Here is a 20,191-nt window from a genome sequence, read left to right as displayed (position 1 = left end):
TATATGTAAATACAAGCAGACTTTAAAAAAAATAAACAAACATGGAAGCCGTGGAGCCCCGCACCAGATCTGTGTTACTGTTCTTCATTCAGTGACCTACCAGATCACTTCAGCACTCTGCTGATCTCAATACTAACAGACCAACTGTTGTATTTGGGGTTACACCACAGACAAGTTCAGAGCGTGAAAGTGACCTGAAAGAGCACCTGAATGAGGAGTTCCGCCTCTGGGCAGGTCCATTTCATGAAGACAAAATAACTAATTCAGCGTGTGCTTTGGCAGGTTTTACTGCATACAACAGCTAATATTTATTAATCACGACAGGAAGTAGCTACCCAAATACCACAGGGTGAGGATCCAGCCTGCTTTTTAAGCTCCGTGTTGCGAGCAACCTCCAGAGAGCTCCCTCCAACCTCCCACGTTCCAGTCACACCACAGGCACACGCCTGTCATAACTGCCCGCTACAAGTCAGCACGGGCTCGATCACCCATAACTAATATTTCCTTACGAACTGCAAACGCTTACTCCTAATTTTCGCCCCCCTTCTGCGACGAGCCCCCCGGCTTCCCCTCAGGGGCCCCCTGGTCCCCGGCGCCGCCTCGCCTCACGCCCGGTACCTGCACGGAGAAGCGGCGGCGCTCAAGGCTGAAGCCCCGGGCGGGCGCCGGGACGCGCTCCACGACCACCTCGACCTCCTCCGCGTTGGGGTTATGGACGCCCAGCAGCCGCGTGCGGGAGGCGCCGACGCGCAGGCTGCCGAAGCTGAGGTAGGGCGGCCGGGAGAAGTGGCTGAGCACCAGCACGGCGGGGGCCTCCTCATCCTCGACCCAGCGCCGCCTGCCAGGGCTCGCCGCGGGGCTCAGCTCCCAGGCGGCCATGCCCGGGCCCCTCAGTAGGAGCAGGAGCAGGAGCAGCACCAAGCCGGCTCCCAACGGCCGCGCCTCCGCCCCCGCTTCAAACCCGGCGTCTCCGCCCCCGCCTCGCTGCGCCGCCAATGGGCGCGGGGCGTTTGGTTCAAACGGCCCGGCACCGCCCTGAGGCGGTGGCAGGGCCCGGCCCGCGGTCTGACTGGAGTCGTGCTCAAAATTGAACACACAAATAAAGTTGGGCTCGCCTCTGTGCTAACAAACAGAAAAAAATCACTTGAAGCGAAGCGTATTTTAAAATAAATTTAATTTACGAAATATTTTAAGAAGTAAAATGAGACGCGCACAAACGTGACCAAGTTGCCTCATCTGTTTATCTTTCAAGAGATTTAAAAGTGAAAGATGTACAGGACATGGCGTTTCCACACTGTTCAAAGAAAAAAGGCAGAAATCAAAACTTATACCAAGTAACACTGCAAGAACTCCTGTGAAGCAAGCAGTGCTAAGACAAAAGAACTTCACTTTCTCCATAACAAACAATTACACATTGGACTGAGTACTTCTACGTTTACAGTACACTTCCTAACTTTTCCTTACAGCAAAGAATTTCTCCTAAAAAGACAACTGTACTTAAGTCTTCCATATAAAATATCAACCTATACAGACCACATTTAAAACACAGTATTTCATATACCAGTGACAAAATATGGAGTTTATTTCACCTTATTGTTTCATAAAAAAGGACCGACATTTAAACATGACCAAAATGGTAATGGAGGATTCCAAAAAATATGCCATTATTACCATCTTTAATGCTTCAAATCCTTTTAAGCCAAAACATTTCTAACAAACTATGAAAAAGATCCTTATGGGCTTAAATACTGTGACTGCCCTGCACTATATTCTGCAAGTATTATTCTTCAATGCATATCATTGGGAGATGATACTGGAAAAAAAATATGACTTCCCTTAAGTCATATGAAGAACATGCAGCCTGTAATCTAGTAAGCATGTATGCTCAGTACAGAAAAAGAGAAAAAAACACATCTTTTTGGTTAAGGGGAAAAAAAATCATTCAACTGCAACATCCTTCTCAGAATTGTAATATTTCTTTCCATGAGTTTTTACAAAGAAATTATTGTTCTTATTTTTTAAACAAACTTAAGGGTCATTTATTCCTTATCACTCAACAACATTCAACATTTGATCAAGCATGTTACACAATGTGACTCCTTTAAAGCATTCTTCAGTATTCTGAATACTTTCACATCTGTTACTATGAAAATGAGCTTAGCACTTTGTTGACAGCAAATAAATCCTCTGTCATTGTGTTTTGACCTGACCCATCTTCAAAAATGATTACCCAAATTACAATTCAGGCTAAAGTAGCACTATATGTTTTAAGGAAACCCCAACCTTACAAAAGGTGTATCATCACCATTACAATTACTGATGTTCAGAATAAAAAGAATCCATTACAGCCATATCTCTGTAGAAAAGTGTCAGTGCTCAAGGAGGAAATTCCAGTATAAATAAATAAAACTGAATATAAAATCCATTTAAAGAAATAAGGGCAGTAATCCAGTCAACAACCAGAAATTACTAAAATTGTTTAGCAAAATCCAAGGAATTCAATGTTTACAGAATGAGTGCAGGAAGTTCTCAGAACTACGCAGTTTACAGTGCCAACACAGACTTTCTATGCCTCTCCTCAAAGGTCAGCATGTGGAAAAGACCAACATTTTACAATGTGCCACTGATCAATCTTTAGAGACATTTTGAGAGACACCTGCTTCTTCCCTCTTTGGCAAAAAAACCAGCCAGCTGAGTCAATTACTGCCAAAAACAACACAGCCTTTATTGTAAAAATGCCCCCCAGGTTAACAGGACATGCACTATTGAATGAGTACACACATATTAAAATGGAGGTACGAGACAAATAAGGAGTTTCGACCCATGCAGCTGTGAGGTTCAGATCTGTCCTTCAACGCCAGTACACCTAAGAGGAACCATCCTCTGTCAAGCAGAGATTAGCTACTTCCACCTACCAAATGAAGTACCAGTCCATGAAAATGTGCTTAGCTCATATATGAATTTAAATAGATGCAAAGCCATAAATTATGGCTTGTGATATTAAAACAAAAAACAGACAAAAAAAAAACCAAACAACTATGTATCTAGTACATAAGCTTTCCTATTTTCTTTCATTGTCAACTGGCAATGATCCAGCCTGACCAGCAGGTAAAAACACGAATCTGCCATCTGCAAATAAAAGATCACCAAAGAAATAGTAGGTAATTTTTTTCAGGAATGACTAGTAATTCTGGTCACCCAAACAGCAAAGATTAGAGCTCATTTTTTTTCTGAAAAACAAGTCCTTTTAAAGTCTATTTCTTGTTGGGCACCCAAAAACATGAAGCCCTCTGGAAGATATTGACCTTAACTCTTTCTGAATAATCAACTGAACTAGACAAAAAGCCACTATTCAGAATATACATAAAAGGCACAGTCATGAAAGAATTTTAAAAAGGACATTATCAAGTAAATGTGCTCTAAATTCTGTTTTAGTATTTTACTAGACTGCCTAGCAAAAGGACTGGACCTTACAAGAAAAAAGTAGTTACCAACTACTTAAGCCACTGTTTTATCAAAATCCTACAATACTTACTTCTATTGTAGGACAGAAAAGACAAGAAATAACAAAGGGTTAGGCTTTGTAGTCTGAGAACTGCACTGACCCCATTGATGAGTTTATTTTTAATTGTACTGTTACAGATGTTGGAAATCATGTTTCATGTCCTCATGGTAATATGGATATGATACATACATGTTAACTTGAAAACTACACATGAAACAGCAATTTTCAAGCCATGGAGTGTAAAGATGACAGAAACGGTTTTATTTTTGAAATGAGATAAAGGTGGAGTTCGAAAGCAGGAAGGATAGTACTTGATAGTGTCCTTTTGGAAGGTGGCATTCAAAGGCCTCATTATTGCTGTGTAATCGCTAGTATTCAGCTTCTTACCAGACATATTTACAGCATGTCAGTCTGAACATTCCCAAAGCACAGCTCTAAATTTTACTTTAGAGATACAAACATAGAACAGTTAAACATATGCAGTCCTGTTTCAGAAACTGAACTTTTAAAGTTTAGGACTTCTATGTGCTTCTTTGGCTAAGTCCTATTTAAATATCGGTAACACTTAAAATTCTATAACTCTGCCACTATTCAACAGCTAACAGAAATCTTTGGTGTGTCAAGAATCCAATAGGGCACAAGCTTCAAAGTATGAACATTGGGACAGCTCTGGCCCCTCTCCTGCAAACCACTGAACAGTGAAGTAGATGAGGATTAAAAGAATCTAACAACAAAGTATTTGAATAGTATTTAACATGTTCAGGGTTATTTAGAGTTTACAGAACTGGGATGATAAAAGATTTTCATGACAGAACAGTGGTGTTCAGGTCAGTGGATAAATTCAATAGTTACAATAATATACATACATCAAGTTTCCCATTTTAAAGTTACTTTAAAATAATAATTTAAGAATAGCAGATTTCTAGGGAAAATGGAGAAAATTTTGCCTTAGAATGTAATTCTTGTGAGGAATAATAAAGATTATAAAATGACTTCAGATACCTTCTTTGGCATGATCTTCACAAAACAAACATGGAAATGTAATTTTTAAATTAGATTTAAAATAGCCTGATGAGCTTAAATTATATTACATTTCATGGTAAGTTACACTAGACTTGGAGTTCAAAATGGATTTTTGAACCTTATTTCTAGTAAATAAAAAAAATAACTAAAGACATAGAACACTCAAGAGCTTGACTTCGATTTATAAACAGTACAAGTGAAAAACCAATTTTGTTAGCAACTCACAAGAACTCACAAGAGATTTATAATTACTGATTATTTCTTTTTTAAATAAAGGTTGAGTGCTGTTCTAGAAATAATTGCCTTTAAATTTGTTCTTCATCACAGACAGCTTGAAAACAAGCATACTAATGGGGGACACTAGTACAATTTATGCTCTAACAAGGATAAACCATGCCAATTGTTTATGACTAATCATAGGTTATGTAACATTTCTTTCAGAGTTAGAGTGTGGGGCACACTTTAGAAGACAAATATGTATAAAAAAGCAAAAAAAAAAAGCATACTACAATTATATAGAACTAACTGTAGAAAATTAGACAATAGCATTGTCTACATCTTCCCACATAACTCAGTATTAAAGACCAAGAAAGAAGTAAGATGCCTTATTTAGGTAGCCTAATTATTCTTAGGGGGTTCTCTACAGTTCCCCTTTTGTGTGTTAATGAAATAACTGAATTGCTTTTCAGAATTATCTCGTTCCCATATCCACTAACGTGGCTCCAGAATCTTTAAAACCAGAGATTTGAAAACCCTCCAAAAATGCCTGCAGGTTCAATCTTAATTTATATGTGAAGCATAATTTGAAGTTTGTGTTTTGTACCCCTGCCTACCCTTACCACTTCTAATGAATCTGATATAGTCCTTATTCTTCCAGTATGATTTCTATTACACATGTAAGATTAACTCATCGTGAGATACAAAAAGGCAAATGACTTTTTAAATTAATAGCCAGATAAGTAATTATATTTTTTCAGCAACCAACCTTAAAAGATATTTCAGAGCATAATTTTTAAAAGACCATCTATAAGATTTTTATAAACTCTTAAAATCACAAGAAACACTCTCTCAGTATGCATCAGTGTGCCTAAATGTTCAAATATTATGTAAACAAACCTGTTTTTCCAAAAACTATGCAGAAGACTCATGAGTCCAAATAAAATATAAAATAGAAATCTTAATTGCCATATCAGCCTTCTGTTGGCTAATGGCTCAGTAAATTAGGTGGAATGTTATGCTCTGATCATGAATGTTCATTATTTGAAATATTCTGTACAGTAGGAGCTGTATCCAGCCCTAGTAAAGTTCCAAGATATGACTGGTCTCTAGGATCCAACATTTGCTCAGGCCTTACAGGATGAACAATATTTGCAGGTTGTGGAGTAAGAGTATATTTCTCTAGAAATGACAGATCTGCTGCTCGCTGATAATCTGCCTGCTCAGGCTGCGGAGGAAGAATGCCATGTGAATGAGTCGTATGCTGTACTAGGTCAGCTTGAGGATCAGACATCTGAACTGGTACCAGAGTCACTGGCACACATACTTCCGTAGGTACATTCTGTAATAAAGTTTTGGCTTCCGACTGATATGTTTTGGACTGTTCCACATACTGTTTAGCCTCAGTTTGATAAACTTTGTCATCAGAGGTGTATTGTACTGGTAAGGGGACTAGCTTTTCCTCTGAAGAAGATGTCAATGCCTCTTCTGCAGCCTTTGTTCCATGAACATGATCAATATGATATTTCAGCTTGTCTTTTCGTTTAAATGTTGCATTGCAGTGTTGGCAATTAAAAGGTCGAGCATCTGAATGAATAACCATGTGTTTTGTTAATGTCTTCTTAATTCTAAAAGACTGATTACAGATTTGACACTTGTATGGTTTCTCACCTAGAAAGATACAAAAGAGATTTAAAGTTATTCTGAGTAACATCATTTCACACATAAACTTGCAAATAGATGCATGGATTATGGCATAGAAACCTAGTGTAAAACGAGTGCACTGAAAACAAAGAGCATACGTTTAGCAATAATTTACGAATTAAGAGAGCCATCAGAAGTTTAGAAATTATATCGGCAAGCTCTTCTCCTTACTAACAATTATCACAATACATAGGTTTTCCATACACGTAAAGATAATCAGATATAAACCAAAAAAAAAAAATCTTTCAACTCTTATAGTACTGTTATTAAATAAGCTTAATTTGCACTTCACATTTTGAAAGGACAATGAATTTCTTTAACATAAAGCCAAACATATAGACATAAACCTTTCCAAATGGCTTTCAAATCCTTGTTCAGATTACCAGTTGAAATGTAGTCTTCTCTGGACAACAAAACTAATTCGGTGATCCGGATAAGTTTGGCAAGAATATACAACAGTAAATTAAAGGAAGAGGTATAGAGAGTATACCATAAGCCAAGGATTGCTAAGGATTCTCAGTACTTCAACTTACACACCCAGAAGGTAGTATTCAGGAAGGGCCAACATACATAAACAAGAATAAAAAGGCTTGCCATATCCTGCTACTCTTACCCTGAATGCTCAACCATAATACATTAAATAATAGCATCAAGTTTGATGCAAAAGTATACATTCCTGTGCATTTTTTTTTTACCTGAATGTGTCCTAAAATGCATTTCCAAACTTGATTTCCCTTTAAAAACTTTCTTACAGACTTCACACTGGTGAAATGTTGCTTTATATCTTTAAAGAAGAAAACACATTTCATATTAGATTTTTTTTCTAAAACAACAAACAATTAAGCTACATACATAGTCTTTTTTGAAATCTTTAACTGCAAAATAGTGGAATATCAAACTTTCCAAATTTCCTCACTTACATTCATACTTCCCATCATCTACGTAACAGTAAGACCAATTGGATTCTTCTCTGTACTAGAACTTATTCTCTGCTGGGACTGACAATTATCTTTCAAAGAGCAAACACCACTAAAATTTCTTTTCTGACCCCAAATGCATCCTTCCCCAAAACATTTTTGACCAACATCCACAAGGGACTTTCATTCTGGTTGAAGTATACCACAAACTAAGTACCAAGAATAGTTTAAACTACTGGCTACCAAGAAAACAAAAAAAAAAAACAAACATACAATAAACAGACATTGCATTGTACTTCCAACACAGACAAGTTTATAATGGCTTCTACACAAGTGCTGAGTACAAACAGTTCAAGTATATTGTTTGAAAAACAATTAGGTCTCAGTTAATTTGAAAATCTCTGAACGGCTCATTTTTGGAACTCAGTAATTTAAAAACTTATTGTATTTTCGATTTATAGACATACCTAGATTTTTAAAAGTTTTTATCTCCTTTCAAAGCTACTAATCTACTGCCAGCTTCCAAAAATAGGTAAGTGTGGGAGAGTTCTCACAATGCTTAAATTATGTCTTAATAATTGTCTTAATTAGTATGCAACAACAGTAAGAAATATTACAACAAACCAGCCATTTAGAACAACGCTGAGACAACTACTAATTGATAGACTTCTATAGGATTAAAATTTGATCTCCTTTCATTATTTTTTTTTAACTTTATTATGCTACAAAGAAAACATCTTGCTTAAACTGTGCAGGCAATTTTCTGACATCCATTTCAAACCAACACAATGGTATGTCTACCAAGGACTAAGGTAACAGATATGACATACACAAAGACTACTGGAACTCAGCATGAACGTGCAAGTCTTAAAAAAAAAAAAAACAGTTATAGTACAAACATGCTTTATGCAGTTAAAAAGAACGACAGCCATACTTACTTCTGCCAAACTTTTTCTCCTAGATGAACACTTTTATAGTGAACAGTGAGGTGATCTCTACGGCCAAAACATTTTCCGCATTCTTCACACTGATGCGCTTTTTCACCTTCAAAGGCAAAATTCAATAAATTTTGGTTAACTCTTATAGGACTTACTAGGTGAATGTTTAATTCGGAATCATGCTACAATGTTATGTCTAAGAGTTGTAATTGTAACACAGACTAGATCCACGTTTAGAAACAAAGTCCAGTCAATCAACCTCTTCCATAGCTTATGCAATGCTTATACCAAAGGATTTTCTGTTATCAAAGAACAAAATTCAAGAAGTAGAGTGGTCCTGCCAGAGTAAAGGTTTTAACCACTTGCTGTTTGTGACTATAACTGGCCTCTTCATCCACTCCTATGCATGAATCATTTTAATGAGTTAAAGGACACTTCCCCAGACACCCACTGCATGAGACGTACTAATTAATGACTTAGGAATCTACACTTTTCTTTACAACCTGAAACATGGTAACATTCAATAATTGAGAGGCTTAAAAGAGAAGTTTATTTAAACATACCAATTATTTCCAGTTACTAATTTTTAGAACTTAAAATTGCATCATATTACTTTTTTTTTTAATTATTATCCTGATTTACATAGTTACCTTTTCCTTTTATGCTGCTGCTTAAAATAATCTTGATTCTTTTTTAGTCATCTTGAGATCTTCCACAAAGTGGCAGAATGTTTCTTCTCATGTAAGTAGGAGGAGTGTGGACAGTCAAAGAATGTAACTTTCTAGAGGGGGGAAAAAGCAAATAGAGTAGAAAAGAGGATTTTTTTTTGTACTTGAGTTTTCAAAAAAGATTTCTTTATTTTATAGCAGACATTATGATTTCAAACACTAAGAAAGAAGCCGTCCTTCAAAATGAAGGCTCAGGAAGTTTAGACTCTGATCACTTTCATATTTTCATGCTGCCTAGAAAGAATTTTTCGTCCTAGAAGGTCACATTCTCTTTGGATTCTGTTCTGAAAAAGTCCCTGTGAATCTTTGCTCTTCCTATACATTTCAAAACCTTTCCACTCTCAGTGCAACAAAAAGATGTTTTTATGATTTTTTTTCTTCCTCCCGATCATCTCCATCTGGCTGTTCTTAGGGTTGACTCCCACCACCCTCCTCTCTTCCCCCTTCCCCATGCCAGAGAACTTCAGAAACACCTCTTTGATACTTTTACATTAAAGTGATCAGTGTACAAACTTTGACAGAGACTGTGACAGCTTCTTCTGTGTTGTAATATTAATGTTTCACACAATTGCTATTAAAAAAAGAAATCTGAACTCATTAAAAAAAATCCTCCTTTTTCACTTTTGCTTTTTTTTTTAATTTTTATTTTAAAGCAATTCACTGTTACATGTTTTTGACTGTCCCTCAGCTTTCTAGGTTAACATGGAGGAAACATTTAGCATTTAAACCTTGAAAACATGTAAGAAGATTAACCCTACTGAAGGAGACCTTAAAAACAGCGAGAGACACATCACATACACATACAGTGAAAAAAATCTCTAATTGTTTGATCTTATTTCAAATCAGTTATTGCTGAGCCTATTTTCAAAGAAAATACTTACCTGAGTGTATTTTTTTGTGTTTTGTCAGATGGTCATGCCGAATAAATGTTTTCCCACATTCTTCACATTCATATCTCTTGTCATCATGGTGGACTCTTAGATGAAGTCTGTGTTAGAATGGAGACAAGTTTACTTCCATGTCACTGTTCAAGATCAGCAAATTTATAGTCATGAACATAGTCATAAAAGGCAATTTTCTTAACATAATCTGTATGGCAAATTCAATGCAAAATACCAGAAAATGCTTCTCATAAATGTCAGGAAATAACGTTTAGTTGAGGTATTCTTAACTGCTTTTAAAAAGCAACAAATGATAGAGCTAAACTCTCATATCTGAAACCAATTTATCGTATTTTAGTCCTCCACTTACTTTCCCTCCAATTAACAAAGATGCAGAAGTTTTTATGAGTGCAAGAAATTCAACTTTGATACAAAATTCGTACGGGATTCTGTCTGTGTTGAAATCACTAATACGCCTTGAATTAAAAAACGAATGATTGCTCACATATTAATATATTTTCAGTATCTAATAATGTTTAAAGCATTTACTTATGTTCCCAGAGTTAAAATAAATCAAAACACATACATTCTGAATAATTATGTTGATAAAGTGGATATATATAAACCATCAAATAAGTGAGACACTTCAGCATTGCATATAATAAAAATCCACACCTGTAAGAGCTTCCATGACGAAAACTCTGCCCACAAATACTGCAAAGATGAGGCTTCTCTCCACTATGAATTCTTAGATGTTCTTTCAAAGTTGTTCTGTTTAACAAAGGCAATAAAATTTAATTTTAAGCACACAGTGTCAGTGACATTTGGAAGTAAAATAGGCCATCATTTTCTGCTTCGTTAGTTCTGATAGGTCAAAATAACTGCGGAATCCAAGTAACTGCCTCAATTTATGCAGATACAAACACATACATGTACACTCAAAGGTAGTACCACAACCTATCTACTATTTACTTAACCAGCTGGGTCTTTAACGTATCTGGAAACATGTATGTTAAACAGATATCTAAATTTAACAGATATTTAAACAGATATTTAACATATCTGGGAACAGGTATGTTAAAGGGGATTTAACACATCTGGGAACTTCCCATATCTGGGAACAGATATGTTTAACATATCTGGGAACACATATGTTAAAGAAAACACCAATTTTGACGGTATTTCCTATGTAATAATCTCCTTGTTACTATATATATTTAAGCCAGACTTTAATGTCAAAACAGAAGGAAATCCAAATCATGGAAGTCTATTTAACTTAATTCTTCACAGAGCATATTTAAATATATAGAGCTATATATATGCACATGTACATACATATACAAATTAAGTCTACTTTTATGATGGGGGAGAATAAATAAATAAACAAAAAAATACAGTATGCATAAACCTTTTCAACAGATTCTACAAGTAGAACTAACTAGAATCTTAGTCATTTATTGAAATGACTTTTGTCAAATAAAAATATCTTTTGTCCAAAGGAAAAAAAATAAGGAACATTGTTTCAGAACACGAATAAAAGTCACTTTTTGGAAAACTTTAAAAGATATCCCTCCCTTTATAGAGCAGCACAAGACACCTGCACTGAAGCCATGTTAATAACCTTTTAGAATTCATATTCTTTTCTTTGTATACCTAGAATAGAAATGGGTGTGTCTAATTTCTACAGTTTTTTATGTTCTAGCTACCAATGGTCTGAGCCGTATTTAGAAGTTTATTTTGTATTTACATGTTATTTCTATTTTATGTATGCTACATTATATTTGTGTAAAATTGTATAGAATTTATTAGCAAACATTTAGAACTTCCATTGTTCAAAATGTTAGGTTAACAGTATTCTAAATTCAGAGAAGCAGCAGCAAAGTATTATTCCATCTTCCATTCAGAGAAGCAGCAAAGTGTTATTCCATCTGCCATGAAACTGTGTTTGTAAAAAGTCCAATTCCTTCTTAGTCATTCTCACTCACCAGTGTTCCTCATATTCCTGTCTTCAACAGCGCATTTACCAAAACAACTACAGCAGAAAGCTCTTTCTCAAATAGATGCAACATGTTCTGGCACAACATACGAACCCCAACTAGAGTGAATTAGAGGTAGGATGTTCTGAATATAATTCTGCCTCATAACTAATTACTTACAGTTGTTACTCTTACATTTAAAGGTCCTTCAAAAAATTACATGTTACCTGTGGCTCTGACACTACTTTTTGATACACTAGCCCTCTGAATTTTTTTCCTGTATGTTAAAAACTCAAAGCTAAAACATACTCAGAATCAAACAAAACATGCTAAGTATTTCTCTGTTACACTGAAGTTTAAGCTGTCGTGAAATTTCTTACCGTTCCCTAACAGACTTTCCACAGATGAAACACGTCCATTTTCTCTTTCCTCCATGAGTACATTCTATATGGCGTTTCAGATTTCCTGTATCATTAAATTGACGGCCACAAATGTCACAGGGAAAAGGCCCTACAAGGAAACAGATATGCACAGACTGTCAGTTAAACCAAATAAGATGCACAAATTACTGACCTGTGGAAAAAAATGATCAATTTACAAAATGAACAAACAAAAACCTTTGTCTAACAAATGATAAATGTTTAGTACGGTCAGTATACTTTAATTTCCTTCAACTTCTCCTTAATTTCTAATGCCAGGTATTTTGTCATGTGTCATGACCGCAAAACAAAAATTTCGAATTAGTAGTCAAAATATTTAAGCCCGCTTAGACTGTTCCAAAAACCAAAATTCCATTACTATCAACAATCTGTTCCCTAGCTCCTAAGTGCCAGAAATACTTGGTAGTAAGGAAAAGGTCTTTGGAAAACTTCAGGTAGAATTTGACTTCACAGTTGAGAACAATTTATACAAAACAGTTTTAAAATGAAATTACATGTAATTTCCTCTCCCCCAGTTTTTCATTTATGTAGATATAATACAACGCCTCAAAAAAAAAACAGCTGAAAAGAAAATTACAAAGAAAAATTCAAAAGAGAAGGAATTGGAAAAGTAGGAGTGTATTAAGTAGAAACCAAACTGATCACGACATTAAATGACAGGGGAAGGTTTTACTTTAAATCTATTGTTTACATGTCAGAAGGAGGTTTCTATACCGAGATGGAATTTTTCTTGATGTTTCAGTCTTGCAAAGCGGGATTTAAAGTGCTCTTCACAGTAGGTACACTTAAAAGGTTTATCCTGAGAATGAAGGATCATATGCTCTTCTAAATGAGGTCTGCGAGTGAAGGACTTCTTACAAATCTAAAATGATAACAAAATATGTCAAATAAATCTGGTTTTAACTGAAGTATCTTTATTTTTTTATTTATAAACTTTAACAGTTTAGTTCACCTGCTCACTGCAGCAATGTAAAATTAAAATTAAATGCACTCCTCAAAGCCATACTTCATCCAAACTTGTAAAGCCTTACAGTCAACATCAGAAAAACCTGTGTTCTACATACACCCTAGTGGATTGTACTATATAAATTAGGATACAGATCCATGGCAGCCTAAATCAAACTACTGGCACCTGCTGTGAACAGCCACATGTTCCACCCTCCCTTCTTTCTACTGACTCCAACACTTAACAGACTCTTTTCCTAGGGTGTTTCAAAATAGTAACTCAAGAGAAAATAAACCTTCAAAAGCAAGCCATTTTGGATCGGTTTTAAATGCTGAAACAGGCCTGTGGGACAGGGTGAGGCACTGGAATAGTTTGCCCAGAGAAGTTGTGGATGCCCCATCCCTGGATGCGTTCAGGGCCAGGTTGGATGGGGCCTTGGCCAACCTGATCTGGTGGGTGGCATCCCTGCTTATGGCAGGAGGGTTGGAACCAGATGATCTTGGTCTCTTCTGACCCAAGTGATTCTATGATAGTGGTAAAAGTTCTGTAGAACTAGAATCATACCTGTCCCTTATTTCCACTGGGAAATTTTCTGATAGCATGTATTTAAAAAGAAAATGCAAATACCAACAAAGAAATCGAACCCCAAAACATACATTAGGGGTACAGAACTTTAGCAACTTTAAAATAACATTACTCTTTAGGATTGTTTTCTAACTAATCAAAGCCTACAGAAATAAGAATTATTAGTTGTCATTAAAGTAAGCATGCTGTTCAATTACAGAATTGATGTCACATCTGAAATTCAAGCATTTAAACTAGGTATTATACAATCTATCACAAGGGTCCTACATTCTAACATTAATCAACATGGTGCTTACAGATTTCCCTGTGCAACTGTTGCCATTGTTTATGACAACAGCTGATTTTAGCCTTACCCAACTCCCATTATGCTATATTGTGCAATCAATTTTTGAGAGCATACCTGAATAACACTTTTAGCCTCAGAAAATCCAATTCAATAGCTTCATTTGTTAAAAAAAAAAAAAAAATTAATGTTAAAGAATGTTAAAGAAAATCCCATAGCTGTGAAAAGCATAATAGCCTTCTTGCTTTTCTTTATTATCAATACCCAACTGCTTCTGTGAATTTGTTTATATCCCTCAAGGATTAAAATAAAGTATAGACAGCAATTCCTGATGTTCTCACGTGGATTACAGCATAAACCAACAGGCTAAAGAAATTGTGGAACTTACATCTGTGACACCTCAGCCCTCAGAACATGTTAAACAACCTGAAAACCAAGTCACAACTTCTAACGCTTTGGAACTTTCTCTAACTGCAATAAGTCAAAATTCTACCTCTACTTTCCAATTCTCCAAGTCCATTCTCCAAGCACATGAAGAAAGATGCAAGAGCAGCAGCCTACTTTTTAAAAATTTCTACTTAACATGAACTTAAAATTTTCAAGTAAGAACAAATAAGAAACCCCATACATTACAGTTTTCCAAATCTGCTAAGAGTGTATTCTGAGAAAGGAATGTCACTGGCGCATGATTAATTCCTGCTCTTAAAGTGTTTCTTACTTAGTAGCAAATGGAATCTGTAATATGTTCACTCAACATAACTTCTTCTGGAAGATAACAGAAGTTGACCAACTGTGCAGTACCTCCAACCATGGTGCAATCACCAGCAGAATGAACACCACTAATTCCTGCAGTTGGTATCTCCCAGCTTCCTCACGCATGTTCATAAACCGAAGCTCATAAACAAAGCAAGACTACTAACTACATCATGTTACAGCACCTAATGTTTCACAACGCGATGTAACAGACTTATGTCTGTAACGTGAGTAATGTTAGACATATAGGGGCATACAGCAGTTAGCGTAAACAAAACAGCTGCCCTGAAAAAAAAAAAGTATACTGGTTGTATTAAAAACCACAACAACAAAAAATACATTTTAAACCTGAAAACATTATTTGGCAGCAGACTGATAATGAATGGGAGTTCTACACACTTCTTTTTACAGTAGATGTAGTTTCACCCATAAGCATCTCCTGGGAAAAATGAGGAAAGGATTCCACAATTTTACTTCTAGAGAAAAATTTAGTACAAATTTGCAACTCTGTTGACACGCATGTGCAGCTTAAATGTGAAAACGTCTCATATTTAACATACATTTTCAAAGCCTTCCTAAAACGTACACTTTATGGTCATTGTTTGAAGTGTGTAATTAGTAGAAGAGCAAGTACTCTGTTTTTAAAGTATTCTTAACACTCAAGTTAGGACAGTCACTGGAAATGGGTGTATTTTAATAAAAGTAATAGCTAATCACACAAAATAATAGGGCCTTCAAAATATTTCAGAATTCAACTTGGTACTGTCTATTTAGTCACAAACTGTACCTAAAAAATTAAATTCAGCCTTTAAATCCATGCATAAAAATGAAATTTACAGTATAACTTACAAAGCTTACTGAGATTTCATAGAAACACATACATTATTTTCACTTAAGTATTCGGGTCACAAAACAACATAGTATCTATATAAAAAAATAAAAGTACTGAAGTAATACTTACATCACATTTCCAACCTTCACTCTTTGTCTTTTTAATAGAAAGAAATTCTTGTACATTCTCTGGATGAAATCTACAAGAAAGACAGGGGCTGAAAGTATTCCTAATTTTCTGTGAAGATCACTCAAATACTATACACCCATTTCTCAACTTTGTGTGTCATGAAAGTTGATCATCAAAACAACAGAACAAAACACTGATAATTAAACAATTCTAAAGGCACAAGTAACTGAAAAGCAATGTTGACTACAGAGTCCTGTAGAACCTCATACGATAGTTGCTAAGACAAAGGACAACTTCAACTACAATGCTTTACGGATATTTACAAAGAAAGAGAGAAAAGTGATATGTAAATACTAATACCTTATAATTACAACTGTCATAGACAACTCATTCACCTAAATCTGCAGAGAAATGGTTTATCTATTATCATCAACAGTATAGCATTAGCATCTAAAACCAAAGATCTTTCATTCTTCTCTCAAATTAAAAGAACATAGGTAATTATTAAGACTGTTGTGTTCTGATCGACTGCAATAGGTCATGTGAGCATTCTAAAATTGATAGCAAAAACCTGCGGCACAACTACTACAGAACTGCTCTGCAACTGCTATTTAGGCAAGTCCCGTATTCTCTATGTGGCAAGTTAGTTCATACTGCTAATCCCTAGGTCCTTTGAAAAGATACTTACTTAAAACCAGTTATAGAAATAAAGCAAAAACATACTGTTTGCATACATATATTTATCGTAGCTTTTGAAGTAAAAAAAAAAATAATAATTCTTCAGAAATGTAAGTCAAACTTGTTCATACTTGCCTCTTTACATGTTTTGCTAACGTCTTCTTGCTTGCATGCAGCTTATTGCAGTAAGGACATTTGTGTTCCTTTTTATGAAAATCAGTATCACTAGAGTGTTTCTTTCTGTGCACTGTCAGGTTGGACTTCGTTGAGTAGCGCTGATGACATATATCACATTCAAAAGGCTTCTCACCCGTGTGTACACGTGTATGGCTCTCATATTTGCCTACACAACAGAAAAAAAGTTCGTTAGCATAAACTACAACAGATTATCACCTATGATATGCATGTCTGGGGTTTCATTCTGCAATCTCTCTCTCAAATGTCAGCAAGGGCTGGGTGCCTTCCACATGGATCTTCAGATTTTTACTTGCTTATACCACTGAAAGCTGCATGGTGAACTGTAAAACGTGGCTAACACTACATACAAGACTGCTGATAAACTCAACTAATTAATGTTTATAAAGTATATTTAAAATGAAAAGATGTACATAAAAACTAAACCAATTCATAACTACATTTTAATTTTATAATAAAGTTTTTTTTGCAAAAGTCAGGAAAGCAAAACAGTTCTCAGGGTCGTATCAAACAACTTTTTGAACAAGAGCAAACTAAACACGCTGCTTTAAGTAGGAACTAATACACGCACCATCAACCTTACCCCATTTTTTAAACTTATATATTTCAAAATGATAAAAGACACAATGCAGCTATTAAAAGAAAAAAAAAATCCTAATACTATAAGGAACTGTTTTTTTCCCAGTACATGTGATCTAAAGAGTGTTACCATCTTATATGACCATAATTCAACTTTGTAATAAATTTACAGTAATAAATTAACAGCCTCATTACTTGAAGTTAACTTGGCTGAAAATACAGTACATGTTTCACACTTCATGCAACTTATGTTTTAATGTCTTGCTACACTTCTCTCCCTTTTCAAAGCTGCTTGCATATAGCATGCTAACAACTAGAATCCAGAGCAGTGAAACAAAAAAACAAATTTAGCATTTGCAGATTTTTCAAATAATACCCTCAGTCATTTCCTGAAATTGGTTGGCATCACAAAAAACAACTTAATACATTCTTAGAAGTTAGCAGACGACTGGATTCACAGGACAATCCAGAAATTCTGATCCTCACATTCAGAAAGAGAAACCATCACCTCAGTTTATTTCCCATACAAATAGCACCAACGTATGGTAAAAATGAAAGAACTACCTAACTTGCTCTTACCTATTCGATCAAATTTTTTGTCACACTTGGGACACTGCAGTAGTTTTTTGCTACCGCTCTGAATGACAACTGGAGCTAAGCCTTCAGGAATATTTCCCACTGAATCCACTGTCTCAGAACCCTCTTCAGTATCATGTTCCTTTTCACTTTGCTCTTCAGTGTCTGAATCTTCACCTGACATTTCTTCCTCCTGTCCTTCTTCATCGACATTGCTTTCACTTCCACTGTCTTCAAATTCACTTCTATCAGATGTTTCCTTGTCAGAACTAACTTTTTCCAAATTGCTGTCAGATGCATCACCACTTTCGCTGTCACTGTTATCAAATTTAGCTGGACATTTGCGGTTTCTCGTAGATCGCCTAGTAGAAAAGCCTGCTTTCTCAACCATTTTTAACCCATGTTTTCTTTCCAGCGAAAGGGATCTGTGGGCTCTAGCCAAATGATTTTCTAAGGACTTCTTGTAACAGAAATTTCGACCACAAAAAGTGCACTGATGACTATTTAACAGTTTACCAGTCAGTTCATTGAGTGTTTCTACTGGTGTAGGTACATCAGTTACCACATCAGACTGTACGCTAGAAACACTTTCATTATTTAGTAACTTCACTGCATCTATAATATCCAAAAATTTTGCTGCTTCCAGCACCAGTGGAATTTCATTTTTATACACAAAGAACTCAGAGGTGTACAGAAACTCAAGCAAGTGCTGAAAGACAGAATGAGTTACATGATCTAGTGTGACAACATCGGTGCTTGGATTTTTGCTCAAACAGGCATGAAAATAACTACTCCCAACAGCTACTACAACTTTGTGAGCACTAAATTCTTTTCCTTCTACAATGATGAGCAAATCACAAAACGATGGACGCTTCTGTCTATCATCATTCAGATATTTAAGTAGATTTTTGTTATACTGTAAGGAGCTCAGTAACTTCCTTTGTTCCGACGATGGTGAAAGTTCTTGGGAAGATTCGAGCTGATCTGCAGGGGCTATTTCTGCAGACTTTGCGACAATCTCTTGAGCACAGTCTACTACAAGAATCTGATCTGAAGTATCTTTCTCATGGCCAAGATGAACCTTTTCGTTTAGATTTGCAGCGAGCCGTCTCCTTTTCTTCATTGCAGAAGTGCAACTTTAAAATCAGGAGCTTCATAGGTGATCGAAAAAAAATTCTCGTGAGGACTCACTTCTGCTTCAGACCTCGTTGAGAAAACACTGAACATGAATTTCATAATCTACAAAAGAACGATGACAGTAACGGCATTTAGCACTTAACTATATTTTTTTCTGGGTTGAGTGCTTTTTGCATGCCACTTCAGTTTTATCTACGCTGCATTAAGCATTTACTGAACTTTTAAAATCTCATCGCTTCCCACTCCAGGCCACCACGTAACGCTAAGAGCGAGGGAACCGCCGCCTACTATTATTAGCTCTAAAGCGGCGACCGAGGCTGCTTTTGCTCTCCTCCCCGCCGCGGACAGTGTGGGGAACACGGCGCGATGGCCGTACGCTGCATTCAGCACCCCGAGCAGCTTCGCCTTGCCTTTCGCTCCCCGGGGGCTTCCCCTTGGACCTGCCAGGCCGGCAGGGCTGCGGAGGGCTGCGGAGAGCAGTGGGGGGCTGCGGGGGCCGGCCCAGCCCGCTCCCCGCGCCTGTCACCGCCCCGTGTCAAGCCGGCGGCGGGCTCCCCGCCTCCCTTTGGCCTCGGGAAACACCGGGGCCTTTGTTCCCGTTCCAACAAACCCACCGCGGAGCCCGGGCTCGGCCCAGAGGGGCCCTCCCCACTCCGCAGCACCGAGCTTGGGGGCAAAGAGGGCGCCTGGGGCCCGCCTCTTTTACTGGGACGGCCGCGACGCCCCGCCGAGCGGGGCACAAAATGGCCGCGCCCCCCCCCCCGGGCGCGCCCCCCTCGCGGGGCGGCCCCGCGGGGCCCCCACGCACCTGCGCGGCGCCGGGCGCTCCCCGGGCCCGCTGGGCCGCTGCAGGCCGCTGCGCCCCGCGCCCCCGCGGCCGCTTCCGCCGCTTCCGGGTCCCGGCGCCGCGCGCAGCCGCGCTCCCGGTGCCGGAGGGCGGGCGGGAGGCCGCGGCGGGGCCGCCTCCGAGCATGCGCCCGCGGCGCCCGCGCGGGCTCGGTGCCGCCTCAGGCAGCTGCGCAGAGGCCCGCATGTTCCAGAACAATGTGGAAAAGCTGGAACAGCTGTCCTCATAACCACCTCCGGGCTCCCAGCCCACCAGTAGCCTCCCTCAGAAATGCTGTTTTCGCGTTTACAACGTCTCTTACTCAAAGCCCTCGCGTACTGCGC

The 20,191-nt window shown here is 37.5% G+C and overlaps 2 protein-coding genes across 4 annotated transcripts in view; both read right to left on the bottom strand.

Moving 5' to 3' along the window:
• The window catches only part of ASPM (assembly factor for spindle microtubules), a 30,304-nt gene extending 27,753 nt beyond the window's left edge, over window positions 1–2,551 (bottom strand). For both annotated transcript variants that reach the window (XM_083847270.1, XM_083847271.1), the window contains exon 1: window positions 619–2,551. In XM_083847270.1, the coding sequence (XP_083703396.1) occupies window positions 619–879 (261 nt within the window). In that variant the 5' untranslated portion in view covers window positions 880–2,551. The remainder of the gene's footprint in view (window positions 1–618) is intronic.
• A 155-nt stretch (window positions 2,552–2,706) lies between these two features.
• ZBTB41 (zinc finger and BTB domain containing 41) lies at window positions 2,707–19,986 on the bottom strand. Of its 2 annotated transcripts, none has more exons than XM_083847289.1 (11): window positions 19,830–19,986; window positions 17,888–19,123; window positions 16,670–16,877; window positions 15,857–15,926; window positions 13,043–13,190; window positions 12,269–12,398; window positions 10,588–10,683; window positions 9,913–10,019; window positions 8,304–8,409; window positions 7,144–7,232; window positions 2,707–6,415 (listed from the first exon to the last, which is right to left on the bottom strand). In XM_083847289.1, exons 2-11 carry the CDS (start codon window positions 19,005–19,007, stop codon window positions 5,772–5,774), a joined length of 2,718 nt encoding a protein of 905 aa, XP_083703415.1. In that variant the 5' UTR covers window positions 19,008–19,123; window positions 19,830–19,986; the 3' UTR covers window positions 2,707–5,771. The 2 variants fall into 2 exon arrangements, with proteins under 2 accessions (XP_083703415.1, XP_083703416.1); XM_083847290.1 differs by lacking the exon at window positions 19,830–19,986 and adding an exon at window positions 19,636–19,771.
• Window positions 19,987–20,191: the final 205 nt, after the last annotated feature.

The sequence above is a fragment of the Anser anser genome (assembly GCF_964211835.1).
Source record: "Anser anser genome assembly, chromosome: 8".
Classification (NCBI taxonomy): Eukaryota; Metazoa; Chordata; class Aves; order Anseriformes; family Anatidae; genus Anser; species Anser anser.
Note: the sequence above shows the minus strand (reverse complement) of the source record. Positions and strands in the feature narration are given on the sequence as shown.